Source organism: Neodiprion lecontei, chromosome 1, assembly GCF_021901455.1.
Source record: "Neodiprion lecontei isolate iyNeoLeco1 chromosome 1, iyNeoLeco1.1, whole genome shotgun sequence".
In the NCBI taxonomy this organism is placed as follows: domain Eukaryota; kingdom Metazoa; phylum Arthropoda; class Insecta; order Hymenoptera; family Diprionidae; genus Neodiprion; species Neodiprion lecontei.
The window spans coordinates 40,878,232-40,896,670 of NC_060260.1; the positions used below are offsets into that span (position 1 = coordinate 40,878,232).

Genomic DNA, 18,439 nt, shown 5'->3' on the forward strand with positions numbered 1-18,439 from the left:
TCCGGCACCGTCTCCGGAGGGACTGCATTGACGTTACAGGGTAATTTTTTTGCAGGGTGCGCCGCCATCGATTACGTTATTTCTGTTGCAGCTACTTTGTCAACGGCGGGATACAGCTCGAACGGTCTAAAATGATATCTATGTTTAGGAGTCTTATTTTAAAAGAAAATGAAACCGTGAGGTATTCCTACGACACCGTGAGGTACTCTCGACTTTTCCGCTTACGTATAACACTTGACACTGATTGGAAAAGTATCGAAATATCATCGGAGCAACGCCATTCAATAGTACAGTGAAAGAATTGCGAACACAATCGCGAAGTCGGAAGAAAAGAATCGGAAGAATCCATAATCCGTCGGTTCGAAATCAGTGAAGATACTGAAATAGCCGGCGGGACGGAAAGGGGACGCAGGGTACGAGGAAGCGCAAATTTGCATCGGAACTGGGAAAGTGGTTAGGTTAGTTTGGAAATCAGAGTGAAGCCGGTCGGTACGAGCTGGGCTTGTGTTTGGATATCAGAGCACGGGAACCAGAGACGCTTATACCGGATACAGGGGTACAAAAGAGCTGGGAACCGTGCAATTGTGTTGGTCAGACTCGGTCTGTGGTCAGCCAATCAAATAAAGTAGTCAGGCTGCTTTGCTGCATGCAAATCTGGCCCCTCCGGCTTTTCGACCCTGTTCCTCCCGCCTTCCTCCCCGTCTTCCCCATCCTCGCTCATCTCTTCGCTCGCTCCCAACCCTCCTGCTATCACCTCACTCTCGGATCTCCTGAGGGATCGGGAACCCGCAGGACCTCGGGCTTACCTTCGATACCAAAATACGCCTCATACGTAGTACGCTGCTCTGAAAATTAGAGTGGAAGCAGATATAGTCTGGCTCTGCATGTCTTTACTGGAGAAGAAAGGAGGGGCAGAGTCGGCGAATACCGTTGCAACGTAAGTAAGAAATACTTTGCAAGGTGTATCCGATGACTGCCGATGTCCAATTACGTACTTACCGTGAATTGTTGATAATCAGCTTATGCGATGGCAACGGCGGAAAAGAAATTCGTCGGTATAGGTGTGCACTCGAAACCCCGAAAGAATCAGGGAGAGGTAAGGTTCTGTGAAATCAAAGCTGATGGCTGTGTCAATCGATCAGCGATGCCCGGATACGGCGTTCCCCGAACGTCGAAGCGAGGTAAAGTCATTGTCGAAGGAGGATCCTGGAGATCCTTCCTCGACCGTCCCCTAATTGTGGAGTTATGAAAACAAATCGGTAGATTGGTAGTAGTGTCGCGTATCTTCGTCGTAGCACCTCGCGGCGATTCGTTCGTTTGACTATTTGTCTATTCGTACCGGCTCCGATCCCCGTCGTTTCCTGTGGCGCTACCTTATCCGCACTCTGTTAGCCCCCCCACCGCCCTGAAATCTCCGCGCGGCGATCAATTTCAATCGACGGGAATCCATCTTCCAAGTCTCCCGGGCTTACAGCGCTCCCGGCAAACACGGGGCATCGGATTCTTAGGCTTAAGAATCAAGGCTCGATCGGGAGGGATTACAATTCTTTAAATGAGCTGAGGCGAACCCGTAAACGGACAAATGATTCGATACCGTCTGATCAAGCATGGATAACAACATGGGCACAGGAGGAGAATGGCGGGTTTAATGAGTTGCCGAGACGGGGTATTAAAAGCTTTGCGTTTATTGTATACTATACAATAATTTATGTACAACCAAACAGCTTTCGAAACCAATATAACAAATACCGGGCAAATATTATGGTACAGAGGATATTCAGTGCGGGTTTAAAAATTGACCATAATTGTCCGTCGCCGTCCCACCGCTGTGACCGTTTCTTTTTTGTTTCACATCGCATAGCTTGTGAACGTCTTTTAGGAAAAACTTGGCGAATGCAGAAAAAATTGTACGACTCTTTCAAAAACGTACCTAAGTTCGGTTTACGGAGGAACGGCCAGGGAAATTATTCAAGCCTGAAATTTAATTCCTCTTGTAGATTCTCACTCGTCACGTCGCCATTATCGCCACCATAGTCAAGGCGATAAACAATAAATATACATACATACATACATACATACATACATACATACATACATACATACATACATACATACATACGACATAAGTACCTATAGTTGACATATCCGAATGAGGCGATTTGCACGCGAATGTAGGAATATATATTATGCGGCTATTAAGCTACGCGTACAAATACCGTATCGACGTTCAGTATTTTTCATCTCAATTTCCATCGAGATTAACAACGTATGGCGACGCGAGGGATTTTCTGACGTGAGAATTCATACGCGTTACATACATATTACATGTCTATATATACTTGCTATATGTATCTCCTAATCGTAAGTGGTAAACGTATCACAAATAATATCTAGGTAGTACCGATGAGGGTTTGATCCATTGCGTTGCACGGTCAGATGCGTGGAGAAAACAGATTCGGTCACTCAATGATTCTCACTCTCTTTTGACGCCCACGTATCGTTGATTTATCTCAATATATCATATATTCATTTTCGTATAAGTCTAAAGATGTAACTTATACATAATATAGTAAATAGATAAAGATAGAATGAGGGGGGTGGAATTGAATGTAAAAAATTATCAGAATGTCGATGAAAAAATGTTCACGATCAAGCTGTATCGAATTCACCTTCGTCTACGAACAAGTGGACGCTGACGAACTTTTGGAAATTTGCGTACTATTTTCTTTTATTTTTAAGTAATCCAAATATTTGAATCGACAGATTTTAAGAAACGAAAATAAGACAGGTTAAATTGATTGAAATTAAAAAAGTTTTAATCAAATTTTGACCGACCAATTCCTTGGTGAATATTCCAGATGGAAATGTCTGAAATCAAGTGATTTATCATCATGATAAAGGTGCCATAAAACTGTGAATCATTCACTCGTAATCAGTAATATCGGTATTACGTAAGTCAAAGTGACGAGCTTCATTCCATTTACGGAACTTTTATTTCTCACTATGTCTACGTAAATCGCGGATTGAATTGCATTGTGTAAATCTGTATACTTATTATATCAATATACATATAATGATAAGACTTATTATTACCATTATTTTCATGGATAACTATTCATCATCGTAATTATTGACATCAATTAATATTAATAATTTATAGATATTATTTCATTTATTTACCTACCATCATTATCAACATTACTCCATTATCGTAATAAGATTACCATTCTTACTATCATTATTGTTATTGTTTTTGTTGTTGTTGTCATTATTATTTATATTATACTTGACATTTATTTAAGCTATTTGTCAAAGTTTTCTGTACAGTGTTTTACCTAAGATGATCGTATCAACACTCTTCGATTGGCTGAGATAGATTTTCGAAATTATTCGAGATCAAAACCAAAGATCATCTATAGGTAACAGTTAGTTAACCTGAATTTGACTGCAAGATATCGACCCGCAACTTTAATCAACTTCCATACGATGATAAGACGAAGAAATAAAAAGTGTGTATACTGTGAACAAAAAAAAAATGCCGTCTTTGATGTGTAGTCTCTTTAAAAACCCTTTGCATCTTCTTCGATTGATTTCGTCTACCTACGTCCTCCTTCCACCTTTATACTGAATGGAAATTAACAACGAGCCTCTTGATTACCTTGCAGAACGTAGACCATCAAAACGTTTACCAATGTTCCGTAATTGATATAACCTTCGAGACAGGGACGCAGAGGTCGGTTAGGTGGATTCCATTTTCCATTCCTCTGCATTTCATCTTTCCTAATGAAGGGAAATTACAACGAGTTGTTGATTCAAGCATTGGGGGATGTTCCGTTGATCTGCTGATCGGTCGTCACGATCGAACTTTGCGACGACGACGATGCGGTTTCGTCTTTCTGAGGCGAGTCTATGGTGGCCTCAATGACCTCGAATTCTTCCGACGTTGAGCAGTCACCGCCAGAGGTCGCGGTGGCGTCTGGCTTTCTCAAAGTCGAGGTTTCTGCACTGGCCTCACCACCGCCATTCTCTAAGGACGGTCCTCGCGGTTGATGAACCGATTGGACTGTAGCATCTGCAATGATACCTGTATGCACCCCTAGGATGGTCCTTAAAAAGGTCACTTGAACTTCGATTGCCCCCCCCAAATCAGCTCCACATAATTCAAAAACAATTCTCTAATTTTTAAAGATTCTTATCCCAATTCTAACACGTTCCCCGTAGTGAATGGATTACCCCATTCAACCCCTTCAGGGAACCATCAAAGCGATGGGACGGATTTAGATGAAATTTGGTATTGTGGGGTTTTTGGGGTCGCTGATTACGAATCTGAAATCAAAATTTGAAAATTCACAGTGGTGGATCCAATATGGCGGACCAAAATCCCAAGAGTCACTTGATATAGCCATATTGGATCCGCTATTTTGAATTTTGCGATTTCGAGTTCAAATCTGTAATCAGCGACCTCGAAATCCCCCCGGTACCGAGTTTTATCGAAAGCAAATGACTTTTTGGATTTTGCTCCACCATATTGGATCCGCTTTCTTTAATTGTCAAATTTTTAGTTCAGATTCTTGATCAGCCCGACGCGAAGCTTACAGCGGTCGGTTAAATTTTATCATTGGGTGACAATTTATACCACTCCATTGAAAGATAATCGATATTTTCGAAATTATTTTGCACAGTCCCAGAATCGTAACTTAATATCGATATAAGAACAAATGTGGTGATGTAAAAATTATAAAGTGACTGCATTTCCATTAGGCATGCTTCGATAGCTTCGATTCAATATTGATTGTCAGTTGAAAATGGAAAAGAAACAAAGTCCTAGGTCTACGGGTGTGTGTGTGTGTGTGCGTGCGTGTCGTGTTGCAACAGGTTAATCCCTTAAGCCTACGTACCTTCCTCCGAGGTTCTCCGCCTTGGAGGTGTCTCGTCTTCGGGCCCTGAGGGAGGCTCGGGGTCCAGTTGCGAAAGCTCGGAAACGTAGTTGCGTTGCGTTTGCTGCTGCTCTGTTTCCGCGGGCGTTGTTCCCTCGGGGGTGGGACTTGGCGAAGGGCTCGCCGTCGGCGAAGGGCCGGGTGTCGTCGGCGCGGTGCTCGGCGTGGGGGGTTGAACGGGCTGTCCGTGATTTCGTAAGAGCAGCTGTTGGAGCTGCGCCTGTTGCAGAATCACCGGCAACTCGTAGTGGTGAAAGAAGTACATCATGGAATGCTGGAACGAGAGCAGAATAAATGCTGCGATCGGTCAACTGAAGGAATAGCGCGAGGGAGTTGATGAGACGGGGGCATTCGCGCACAGGACGTCTCGATGTCCGTTCGATTTCGAACATCATCTTATCACACTTGTGTGAAAACTGCAATGAAGATTGGTTAGGTGAAATACCCAATAGTTGGACAGTCGGGAAGCCATGATTGAAATAATCTCATTTTCATGGGGTCAGGGCGTAATAAATTTATAAAAAGTACAGCATTACGTGGCGCGTGCATATTTTCATCAATTGAAACAAAAAGGTTTCCTGAAGTGCATTTTCAATTGAGTTATGAGAATTTTATGAGGTCGGTCGAAATTTGTAGTAGTTGGACAACGCACAACCTTCAATACATTCAGAAACCTCGTACTGTTTCCATTAAAAGATTTTTTTAATTTTTACTCTTTCATCTTACTCTTTTGATCCAAAGAGTTGCTAAATTCGTACATATCACTTAGCTCTTCGGAATCTAACATGATAAGCCTTAAATTATTTAATTAAAGAGCTTTACAGAGATTTTTAATCTAGAAGCTACTCCATCTCAAGTTAGGAAAGAATTAGTGGACCCGTTAGGATGGTGTTCGCACCGAGAAATCGTACGTAGTGAATGGAGCTGTGGTATGAAACTTTTCGAATCTCTCCTGTTTTGTGATGCGACATGACAACCGTCACAAGTTTCGAAGCTCCGTTGATGTTTTCATGCTTGGAGAGGTTCTATCAACGAATCAAACGTCCCTGATATCAATGATTAAAACGGTCGATATAAATATAACTATAAAAAAGAAAACCGAAAGAAACGTATGCGAGATAAAATATCTCTTTAAACGAATAGTTTTATTTTCGAAGGAAAATGGTAACCACAGCTACAGAGGTATCAGCCTCTGCAAAACCCTATAGATTCCAGGCGCTCTTCAAATCGTCTTCGTAACCAGATTGGAGCGACTATCTCGTAGAGCGGTTTCGGAGTTACAGAGAGAGCCAATCGCGGGTTCCTGAAAGGAGCGTTGACGTCACCACGGAAAGACGCAAAGACGGCGTGGAAAGAAAAATGGAGGGTTAGAGAGTGGGTGAGTGAGAGAGAGAAAGAGAGAGAGAAACCGATAGGTGCGGCGAAAGGAGGGAGAGCAACGCGGGGACGGGGAGCGAATTTTGTGAATTTCCATATAAATTTGTTGCCGCAAACGACACACAGGCTTTCGAATTGGCGACCCGTCGACGCGGTTCACGCTCACGCGCAACTCTATCATTCGTCGAATACACGCGTTGTCCCCAACAAGTTGCAATCAACAACCCTCTCTCTGGTTCAGACTTTCCTCGTTCGGTGTTAGCCAATCATAATGCCATCAAACTTTTTCGCTCCGCTTGCCTGCCACATACAAGTATTCCTTTGATTTTTCATTCTAGCAGTATATAACGAAGAAGCAAAAAAATCATTTTCCAAGACACGATGTATTATACCTGCGATTTTGGAATGAAAAATTTTGCACCATTTCTCATCACATATTTGTCCAAAGTTTTCGTTATATTTCGAGCGAAAAGAAGGTCATGTACACTCAAATGAGAAAAGTAAGACTGTAATGAGGTCGTAATTACTCTATGAAACCAAAATTATTTTGCTAAAAGAAGATATAATTTTCATAGCTTGTTGCTTAAACGATCAATTTTTCATACTCTAAACCTTAGCCCACGTGTTACGGATTTCTTCTCGATAATCTGCGATATTACATTCTTTGAAAACCTCATTACCACGCGACTGAAGCAAATGTATCTTCTCTAATAGACTGAACTATAGATAATACCAGGTCTCTCAACCGGGGGAACGGTTAATAACGTTGAAGAAATTAACTGGCATGGTTGTCACGCAATTTCCAAGTGTAACCATTGCTTGAACCTGCATGAATAGACTGTCGTCAACATTGATGGTTTCGTCGTGCAATTTCCCTTTGGTAAAGGATCCAAGGACCCAGTGGTGGTCTGACTAGCTCAAGGAAGGATCTAGGATATTACAGGCATATTTACAAGGGACTCTGGCGGCTAACTCACAAGTTCGTACCATTGTTCGGTGGTATAGAGGCTCGGATCGCGATCGTGCATCTAGGTTCATTGTTTGGTTTCCGGTTCTCGCTAACTAGATTACCATCAGGTATTGGAGGATACTTTTTTTGTCAATGGCGATCCGAAGTAGAACGCGATTTCGTGATACCCGGATATTATTTATCCAAGTATCGTTACGGCGGCTTTCGAAGTTTATATTCACTTATTGGAAGTGTACATCATTAGCTATCATTCGCTAGTTGCATATAAAAGCGGCATTTGTCTCGACGTTTTAGAACATACGAGGAATCAAAGGAAGGGAGCAACAGGTGAAAAGGGAAACTCGGAGCTTTCACTGAGCTGCAAGCTTTGCACGAGTGCAAAGGTTTCTCTGCACGCTGCCGCATATTCACCCAATTTTTCTTATTATCATTATTAACAAGTATGTATGACTATTTTTATTCCTCAATGGAGCTTGCGACATTCGAAAATATGTATTTCAACTACATGAAGACATTTTCTTCTCTTAGAAATGCATGATTGCACCGAAATATATTGGTAATATTGAAAATAATCACGGTATTTTTCCCCAATCTTATCTTATCATGCCGTATTTGAAAGGCAAGTAGTTATTTTTTTGCAAGTTGTAAATTGTTTTACAATCCGCGACATGAGAATAATTCCATAAATAATACAGTTATGAAATTTCATATCACTCTGTTTCGTATTCTTACAAAACCTCGAACTTTCATATTGTAAATTGATACGATTAAATTTTTCATAATAAAAAGTCGGCTATTTTTCAATCAATGCGGAATATATATCATGAATACTTTCGCTCCGTTAATTAAATATCTACAATTAACAGCGGATTTCATGTAACTAAAAATGTAATTGGAATTCGAGAGGATATTTACAACTGAAATCAATCGTATCCAATTTCAACATCGCGTTCACAATACCGCATAGCTGAAATTGAACATTTTCATCAAATGTCTTGAACCTTGTGCGATTCTCTCTGTCGTCAGATCCACTACTCAAATGACCCTCGGTTACGAAACAAAATCCATCATCGGTTCGAAAATACCTAAAGAATTCGTCGAAGCCTCTTCATCCCAATACTTCGAAATCGAAGGTACATACCTCGTATATCCTACGGAAGATTCGAAAAACGCTTGTAACAAAGTTATCTCCGCGATGAGTGTAGTCAAGAATAATCGCCGTCCCGGTTAACGCGGGGTATTAGAGAACTGCAGGTATTAGAGAGATACGTTTGTTCAAGGTTGCGGCTTAAGCGCTACAGGAATGAAATTTTAACGAGAAGTAATCGAGGAGTGCGAACGGGAACAGGAAATATCGGCGGTGTAATAGCGCTGCGAAATTAATCGGTTCAACTTTGTTGACCTATAAACCCGGCGACGAGCCAGCCGGTGGCTGAGCGTCAGGGTAACCGTTCGAAAGCTCTTCCGCTCCGGCCAACGAAATTTTGTTACCGAGGTATTTATAAATTCATTAAACGAATTAATTACCGATTTAACTGTTGATTATGTCGATGCGATTCCCTGCGGCACTATCCCTCCTGATGGAAATTAGCCCTGGCCATTTGCCAGGAACAAATCACGATGAAAATGCTCTTGCTTTATTTCATAATCATCATTATCATTATCATCGTCATTATTGCTATTATTATTCGGAGGAAAAACGTGTTTTGTTTTCTCTCATATAACCGTCCACCGACATTTCCCATCTTCATCTGTCTCCATTATCTGCAGCAATCGTTTGCCTCTGGCTTGAACAAATTTCATGTGCGTCAATCTAGTTCACTTGACGCTTTACGATATTTGAGAGGAAAGAGGATAAATGGAGGAAAAGTAGGAGAAAAAATAAATTTCGAAGGAAAAGGAGATATAGAGTGAGAAAGAGAGAGAGAGAGAGAGAGAGAGAGAGAGAGAGAGAGAGAGAGAGAGAGAGAGAGAGAGAGAGAGAGAGAGAGAGAGAGAGAGAGAGAGAGAGAGAGAGAGAGAGAGAGAGAGAGAGAGAGAGAGAGAGAGAGAGAGAGAGAGAGAGAGAGAGAGAGAGAGAGAGAGTGAAAGAAAGAAGTTTGCTCTCTTTCATCTCCAGCCTCCTTTGATCCTCGCGATAGTCCTTCGGGCGGTATCAGGACTGACTTACCTAACCAAACTTCACCAAGACTAATTACGTCAGCGTTCGCGAATATAACAACGCGGTTATACTTTTTATCACGATACCAGCACTATAGGTACCTGCCTTCACGGGCGAGAAAAGTTTACTAATTTGTGATTCCATTTGAAGGCGAGAATACCTGTCGTAGCATATCGGGCCCTGCACCACGCTGGCGTGAGGGTTTTTTCTTCGAACCGGAAAGACGTGGAGATTGCGGGAAAACCATTTACATGATTTAAAAGTACAAAACGTATCGATCAATGTGCGTGACGTTGATGATTTGATTGCAACGAATTGCTCGTAGAAGCACACGCTTACCGACGAGAAATTACACAACAGCTTTGATGAGACAACAGTGTCTTTGGCACATAACCACTAATTTAATACCAATCAATTCACGTGGCGTTAACTGCGCGACTGACTTCGAACTCCCTTAGTACAGGTAATACTGCAATGGACATTTACCAAATTCATAACAGAGCTCATTGTCCGAATTCAACTCAATCGAAACCTCAGCGGCACCTTCTCAAACATTTGTTCACTAATTTTCTCCTAGGTTGTTTGGTTAAAGCTGTTCGTCAAACGCATGTTTCCGAACGGTGTATGAAAGGAAGGGTTCCTCGAAGCAATACGTTCCCCCCTATTCCGCAAACGACGATTCGAGCGAAGAAATATGGTTGAAGCGAACGAATGTATACCTACAAGGAGGGCTTCCGAGAAGGCGAGCAAAAGCAAGCAAGTGGGCAAACAAATAAGGCGTATTTAGCTTACAAGATTGAATCTCATTCGTTGCAGGCAAAAGACACGCGACTCGCAGTATCTGCCCTGCTATTAGCTACTCAATATTTTCAAGGCAGGTTGATTCGAATATCTCGAGCCGTTAACAATTTGCGGAGTCTGCGACTGACAGATGCGATCAGCGACACGATATAACGGGTTGGTAGAAACAAGCAGGGAGGCGGTGCGGGGAATATCGCTTCGGTGAAACTGAGCACACCGGCGTTACGCAGCCACGGGGTGACTCTCCCTCCCTCCCTCGATGCCCAAGCAAAGCGCGCTCTGCTTTCAACGTCGCGGCGGTAACGTAAGGAAGAGCCGGAATTATTGTGAATAGATGCCGATGGCAGGCAGCATGCAGTAACACGTTCGAAAATACTCTCTCCCTTGTTTTTCGCCAGCCTCGTTCGGAGTCCGCGGAAGATATTGTGTAAAGCGATCCAAGGGCGGAGCGTTGCATTCTAGACGCACGAGTGACCGCGCGTGCTTCCGAACAACGCTTATGTCGTATTACAATACCTACTTCTTACTTCATGTGTTCCTTATCATGGGGCGAGTAAATTTCGTGCACAGAGAAACGGACACCCTGTCGGAAGTGTCAGACCCAGAAGTCTCTGACGAAACGGGGCATTCGGGTAAATCAGGCGCCCCAGAGACTTTTGGATAAGAGTATATTTTCTCAATTCTCGGATGAAATATTAGCTGTGTACCCGGTTGTTGACGGATTGTTTGTCGAGATGATATCGTTCCATGGAATTCATTTGCAGAGTTATGGTAGCAGCCATTTGAATGAATGTCTACTATGATTAAATGTTTAGAAAATTTGCCGTATCTACGGTACGAAAAATTTTGCGTTCTTTTCTCACCTGTATAAAAAGCCAAGAGGTAACGAGAGCGAGGCTGCTGTACTGTCCGTTGAAGCGGTAGTGATATGCGTAGAACGAGAAGTGGTATAGATAGAAGAATCTGTAACAGGCAAAAGAAAAATAAAGAGTATTAGGTTAGTTTTTTGCGCGCGTAAATTCTTTTGAAATTAAATTATCTACAGATTGATGAATAAAACGATGTAATTTTTAAGCAAGTAACAGCTTCCGACGATGTCTGGAGAAAGAATAACAATCCGTTGAGGTTCAGAATTATGGGATTCCGAGTGGTGAGGGATATCATCGAAATGACAATTTTTTAATGACGGGTAATACGCCGCTTTTGGTACAGAGCGGGTTGTATTACACTAGAGTGGTAATCGAGTGAAGTTCGGATTTGCTGTAGAGGGTGTACTGATAGTGTAGAGTTACATAGGAGTATTTACACGACGTCTCGAATTAGATAGGAAAGAGAAAAGAGACGGATCTTCAGGTGAGATCGAGCCGGAGATGAATGGAAGAACGAAGGTTGAAATTGGCTCATTTTACGTGTCGACGGTGGGTAATGGTAATAGGACCTGCAGTATCCGTAGAGATTTATGGATAAAAAAAAAGATCGAATATCCGCCCATTGTGCTCAAAAAGCGAAAATTGGGCTCCGCGGTATGACACAGGTCTCCGAAGGACGAAGTATACGAACGGTCAATAGGGAGGACGATGATGATGATAATAATAATAGCGCGACAATAGCGGCGGTGATCATATTATCCCTTATTTGGCACCACCGGACACGCCGAATGAAGGCATCGGTAAGCTACGCATTACCAAAGAGAGCGCGCGCGAGAGAGAGAGAGAGAGGTACATGCTATACGAGATTAATGGAACGATCGCACACCCATCATATATGTACGTAACAGGTTATACACTCGTACATCGTCATTTTGTCATAATTAAGGAAAGTGCGTTTTTCTCGAGAGCTCTACGAACAAACAAAAAATCTAATCTAGATTCAAGCTTTCAGAATTCATGACAATTTTGTTGCAAAGGGTGAAATCAACGGTTTTACCCCCCTTTCCAATGATCTAGTAGTCATTATAGATAAAAGACATTTAAGAACTTTTATATGTTATAAAATAAATAAGGTTGCTGCGTCAACCCATATTACTGCAAAAACGGTCCCGTTTCAGACTTTAAACTGATAACACGTATCGCTGATAAACGTATTTTTCTCATGTTTTAATTTCTGCCTGTTTTGGTCTATTCTTTATCGCTTAGCGAACCCGTATTTAATTTCCGTAACATCCAAAAGTGTTACAATATATTCTCTGTCTTTGAATCCTGAAGAATTTGAAAGTCAGACCAACGGTATTTACGAAATTTCAATATACTTTGAAACATAGGCTTTATAGAGAGTCGCTTTCTATTAGGCACGTGATTCGATAAGTTCAAGGGTCGGACCTTCGGTTTCTTTACGAGAGTGGAGAGACGGCGTTGTCTGTATCCCTTAATTTTTCGATGACGATTCGAATCGGCACGGTATATTAATTGAGAGAGTTAAAGTACAGGGTGAAAGAAGCTGGACGATCGTCTTTCCGGGATTCCCCGGCCACGGAAACTCGTGGTTGCACCCTTTTACGAGAGGCGATCAAGTATCGGAGACGTTCCCATCCGCCGATTCCAATAAAAATACCGTCCGATCGTAAAATCGTCGATAAATTACATTAATTTCGTACAACGAGCCAAGGGCCTGCTTCACGCCTCGCCCCTGTCCATTGGTTATTGGTTATTGGCTAGTCGCTACGTCGCAAATAGCGGTGTTGATTCATAGAAACATTCAAATACAAAAATGTTGTATACCTATGCTGCAATGTTTACGTGTATATTTGTACAAATTATGGCTGGATAACTCAGACCTGCGATGGTTTTCCCTTGACAAAACTGAGTAGTAATTCCGTAGGTATTAGTACGAATCTATGAAAAAAATATTCCACAAATCCCATCACGTAAATTTTCTGAGAAATTGTTTTTCTCTGTTTTCTTAGTAAGACTAGAGCTGACTTCCGATTTCTATGTTAAATATATGTATTGATGGTAGTGTCGATATTTAAATATTCATCTACCCTTATTAGTTGTTGTTTGTGGTGATTTTGAGCATATATAGAGCTACGTAAATACAAGAGAAAAAGATTGAACAAGAGTTTTCAAGAAACTAGAAAAAGATATCGTAAGTCTTTTTGATTTATCGAGTCTCGTAAGTGTTGTTTAAAACTAATGCTGTTCATTTTATAACTAAACTTTCAGTTTTATATTCATTATGTTTTATTTTTTCATAAAAATTGTTCAAAAATCTGTAAATATGCATGAAAATAAATAAATAAAAATAAATCTCGATGTGCTGTAAAATAACTAGCGCTACAATTTCAATCAACGTGCTTAAATACCTAAAAAAAAAAAACATCATTATTTTAAGGGGAAATTAAAAGTTATACTTCGCAGGTCTGCTCAATCGATTAACGCCTCTGTAATACATTATGTATGACGGCTAGTTGTCGTTATGTGGAGTTCAACAAAACGTTGAAAAATGTTACGAGTAATGAACTGAAAATCCCGGGTGCATGTTCGAAGTATTACGAATTACGACAAGTTTTATGAGTCGGTGTAAACTTCCACTAACAGTATACGCTTTGACTTGGATTAAAATTTCGTGCTTCTGACGATTTTGATTAATGATTGTACCATAAATGTTACAGTTCGCTAATTATGTTCAACAGTTATGCAACGCGTGTCAAGTTTTTATTATACAAACAGGCACCTGCATCGTGTAGGTACGTAAAAGAGAATCTCTAAAGTTTTATGATAAAATTCAAACCAGCGCTACCACAGCTGGGGTGACACATTGACAGAAGATGATTTATCATCCTTCGGTTCTCCAACAATCCTATGATTAATCACGCTAATCATGATCATGTTTCTTCGTGTAAAAATTAAACGCGTTACAACGCTAGCAAAGGCTTCCGTAGGTATACGAAAACTGTACAAAAAGTTTACATCTTGTAATATAGAAAATCACAACTGCGTAAAATGGTTCGAAATCGTAAAAAGAGAAACCAGGTAGGACTGAACTGGAAATATTCAACTGAGCGGTAAAAAGCCAACTAATCACGGATCTGTTTCACGGCGGAGTTTTGTACCATATCGAGGACGAGGCAGGAAAGGGATCGCTGTGTCTACATGTATACCTTGGCCCTCTGCAGCTACGACGGCTAATTTCCTAAAGTAGCCCCTCGCCCAGATGTTCTCTTCCTTTTCTCGGCCGAACCAATTCGTAGCCCGTCCTTAAGCTCATCGATCGGTTCGACTAATCTTTGCACATAGCTGAGGAAACTTTCGTGTTCGGACTCTTATACCATATATATTATCAAGAAACTATTATTCATATTGCGATGTCTATATACAATCCAAATCAATGGTCAATGATAAAATGTTAAGGGAAAATGAAGTTTCATTCAACAGGCTCTGATCCTATTGAACTGCTGCAGCAGTCTCGAATCGTAAGGCACGAGGATGGCGGAGAAGGGCTCAAGGGGAGGAATTCGAACTATTCCTCGAAGGGGAGGATGCGTGGAATTTCATTCTCTAAATATCACAGCTTGAAGGAACTTTTCGAGAATCCTAACCGATATACTGTGATACACGTAGACGCTGGTTTAAGGTACGTGCCTGTTTCTCGAGTAAGAAGGTGTAGTCTTTCATCCGTTCCTTGAATCATGGAATAAGATCGACGTTACGCTTGTTTTGCTTTTCTCTTTCGGAAACAATAAGCAAATCTTTTGGGACGTATCAACTTATTGTATCCGGCAAGGATGGTGAAAATTCACCCTGGCTGACAATTTATTCGTTCAACGGACGTTACGAGACTAACCGACCGTCAACTTGCGGATCATGTTGTAACGGAATCGTGTTACAATTTTTCGTACAAAAATTGGAAATTCGTACAGGTGTTACGGTAGCACAATAAACGAGATGCGTATGAAAATGTGCAACAAGAATGATGAGTAATTGGTGCATCAAAATTTTCCAGACTGTATTGCGTAGGTATTCCTTTGATAATAATCTTCCACTGCCTTGATTAATATTAAAACGATTCTGTGTAAACGATTCCATGTGACAGGTTTTCATCCTTCATTCTCCGAACTCTTAAGTTACTTTTATAAGAACCAGTTTATCAATTCATCCGTCCAAAAGTTCTGCAGATTCATGATCTGTACCTGAATGCACTAAAGGAAGATCCTGTTTACTTCTTAATTGGATGGGAAATATTATAATAGTATATTATGCGATTAGTGCGTGGAATGCGATTTTACACACGGTATAACAAAAAACTAAGGCGGTTGCATTATCGAAGATTGAGAAATATACCTTAATTTCAACTTTTTCAAAACGTTGATCAACGCTACCACTTGATACATATTTTCCGTAGGCAAATCGGTCGTAATTTCACGAAGACTCGCGAAGCTTTTGAGGCTGGATAATTCCGTGAATCAGAGCAGGTGGGTATCATGAGTGGCAGTTATAAAAGCTGAATTATAATTGCTGTTAAGTCTTGCTAATAACGAATTAAGTCAAAAGGCGGTTTAATGAAGAAGAGATTATCGAAGGCTGAAGAAGGCGGGCAGTCACCGCAAAACGAATCGTCAGTTAAGCTGAGGAATGAAATCCAAAGGAAAGGCGGTACTCCGCTCACCTTCTTTTTTTTATAAGGGGCGTCCGAGTCAGGTGCGTAAAGCACTTCTAGAAGGACATATCAGAAAATGAATAGGCACTCAATTTTCTCATCCGAGGAACTTTGATATACCTGTAATGTAATAATAGCATCGCCCCTACCTTTTACCCAAAATGGCGATGATAAAGAGGATTCAACAGGCATCAAAGCACGTACAATTAATCACACAATAAAACTCACCAGAAATGGTCGAAAATATTCAAGACTCTCTCTCGCTTTTTGTATACAATTAATTATTCATTAATATAGAAAATGCAGATAATTATGTTTTAGTAAAATAAAGACGTTTGATTTCGTCAAATTTCACGAAACGTCGAAACAATGCTTCACATTTTGAAGCTTTAGAATAACCGAAGAATTTTAATTAACGAAATCTGAGTTTGTTGATGCTTTATTGACGGTTTACTAAATTCCAGATAACCCTAAAGTTGCAAAATAACAAGTTTTTCAAGAGATGCATTATCGCGATAACGTTACAAACTTCAGCCTGATCAAATTTCGCGGTAAAAAATGAGAATATCCACATTCTGTGTTTATATTCCTCTCGAAAGCGTCATCAGCGTAGCGGCGGAAAATGCAGGTAGTGACAGGTGAAGTAGAAACATGGGTCGGTCTCCTGGTGAATGGAACAGTGCCTTTAGCGAGGTTGATGGGTGGAGCGAAAAGGGTGGCGGAGGCGCGGCAGGCAGCCCCAAACAAAAACAGGAGACCCTGATCAATACGAGGGCTCCATTGGTTTTATTGAAGCAAATTTGCGTGCTATTGAATTTACGGCAATCCGATCGGTCATTGTTGATCCTTATTTTATTACCCCCGATTTGCTGCAAATTCATACGAAACCTCGAGAGAGATGGAGCGAGAGAGAGAGAGAGAGAGAGAGGAAAAGAGAGTGGGACAGAGGTGGGGGGAGGGGAGGATCGGAGAAGAAGCGCCGAACAAACATCTCGGAAACGGGTGTGGCCCCAACTAATTTAAGAGCTGGAGTAATACTTACAAAAAAGGTATCCCAGGGTCGATACATCTCATCTGATTTCTTGCGTAATATGTTATAGTAGACTAAAAACTAAGGAAAAGGTATTTTTTTTTTTTTTCAACTGCCGGTAAGCACTTCAAGGGGGTTAAACCATCCTGCAAGGTAAGGCATGTCAAGGGGCGATTTGGCAGTTTAAACCACAAGAATATAACATTTTTCAACCAATCTAACTGGAAAAGTTTTCGCATAGCGAAAGATGAAAAATATAATATTTTCAAATAACAAACAAAAAAAGAAAATGTCAAATCACCCCTTGATATACCCTACCTCGGATAGTGGTTTCATCCTATCGAAGTGTTTGATGGCGGATGAAAAAAATAAAATAAAAATACGTGTCGCTAAATTTTTAGTCTATTATAACATATTACAAAAGACATCAAATAGGAGTTATTGACCTGGGGTACCTTCGTTGTTAGAGGTGTGAGAGATGTCTAGTCCTCAAAAAGGTACTTATTTTTCATATCTTTAAAACGACATCAAATGAAAGATCTAGAAAAAGTCTAAGAAGGTCCTGATTTGCTTGCCTTATTAAAACTTGACCATTCATTGTCATACGTCACTGATCAGCTCTGATACAGCAATGACGGCGATTCCGTATTGCGAAAAAAGAGAGAGAGAGCGAGAGGGGGGGGGCGGGGGGAGTGAAAAAGAGAGACGAATAAGAGCCGAGGTAAGACGAGGGTGGGTCTATACTCGCGATGTTACGGATAACTCGAGCGTAAGAATACTAGAGGACGGAGCACGAGTATTCCGTTATACTCGTAAATCTACCTCTGATATTTCCAGCACCCACGTATCTCCCCTCGCCGAAGAGCGGCCTGCACAAGGGCTGCAATACATAGCCCGTATAAATTCTTTCTTTTCAAAGACGTAAGTAAGAGGAAGTATCCCCAAGTTGCGGGATGGTCGAGATTTCCTCTCGCGAGGGATCAACCGGGGTGCCGATCTCAACCCTCTCACCCACGTGTCTCTCTTGCCGGTAGCGTATATCCCATACTTGTATAGATCCCGGGCATACCCGGAAGCACGTGTTTAGTTGAATAGTATTGAATTTGAAAGGGTATGAAATTTGATTTTATTATACGTTACCTATGCCGTCGTACTGTTCGACGGAATATTCACGAGATCATGCGAGGACAAAATCAACGATCATAACTTACACCCATATTCATGAAAGGCTCGGTAATCTATACGGTTACTCGTATTTATCTAGAAATCCAAGCGGTTGAGTGGTATAGAAAATATAATATATTTCAAACTCTGACCACTTGTAGTTTGAAAATTGTTCGACCTTTCCAACTTTCACAAGCCAACAACTCGAACGATTCTCCGTATGCGTTTGCCGAAGGCGGAAAGTTTTCTACTCATAATATTATGCCTATATTCGTTCGTGTATAAGCACGTTGGAAGCCACCGTATTAGGGCCATGGATTTTGTTTGAAAGTAGGGAACCAATACCCTTATTGTTAGTTCACCATTCTCGAATTCTGAAAACTTAATATTCGAAATAATTGTTG

General features: G+C 41.1%; 1 protein-coding gene across 6 annotated transcripts in view; it reads right to left on the minus strand.

Annotated features, from left to right (window-relative positions):
• Window positions 1-1,664: 1,664 nt before the first annotated feature.
• Window positions 1,665-18,439, minus strand: part of LOC107224056 (membralin) — a 78,986-nt gene continuing 62,211 nt past the window's right edge. For 4 of the 6 annotated variants that reach the window (XM_046746740.1, XM_046746741.1, XM_015663968.2 and 1 more), the window contains 3 exons: window positions 11,110-11,209; window positions 4,899-5,211; window positions 1,665-4,096 (listed from right to left, as the gene is read on the minus strand). In XM_046746740.1, coding sequence (XP_046602696.1) covers window positions 3,813-4,096; window positions 4,899-5,211; window positions 11,110-11,209 — 697 coding nt within the window. In that variant the 3' untranslated portion in view covers window positions 1,665-3,812. The remainder of the gene's footprint in view (window positions 4,097-4,898; window positions 5,212-11,109; window positions 11,210-18,439) is intronic. The other 2 variants (XM_015663971.2, XM_015663970.2) reach the window with 2 other exon arrangements.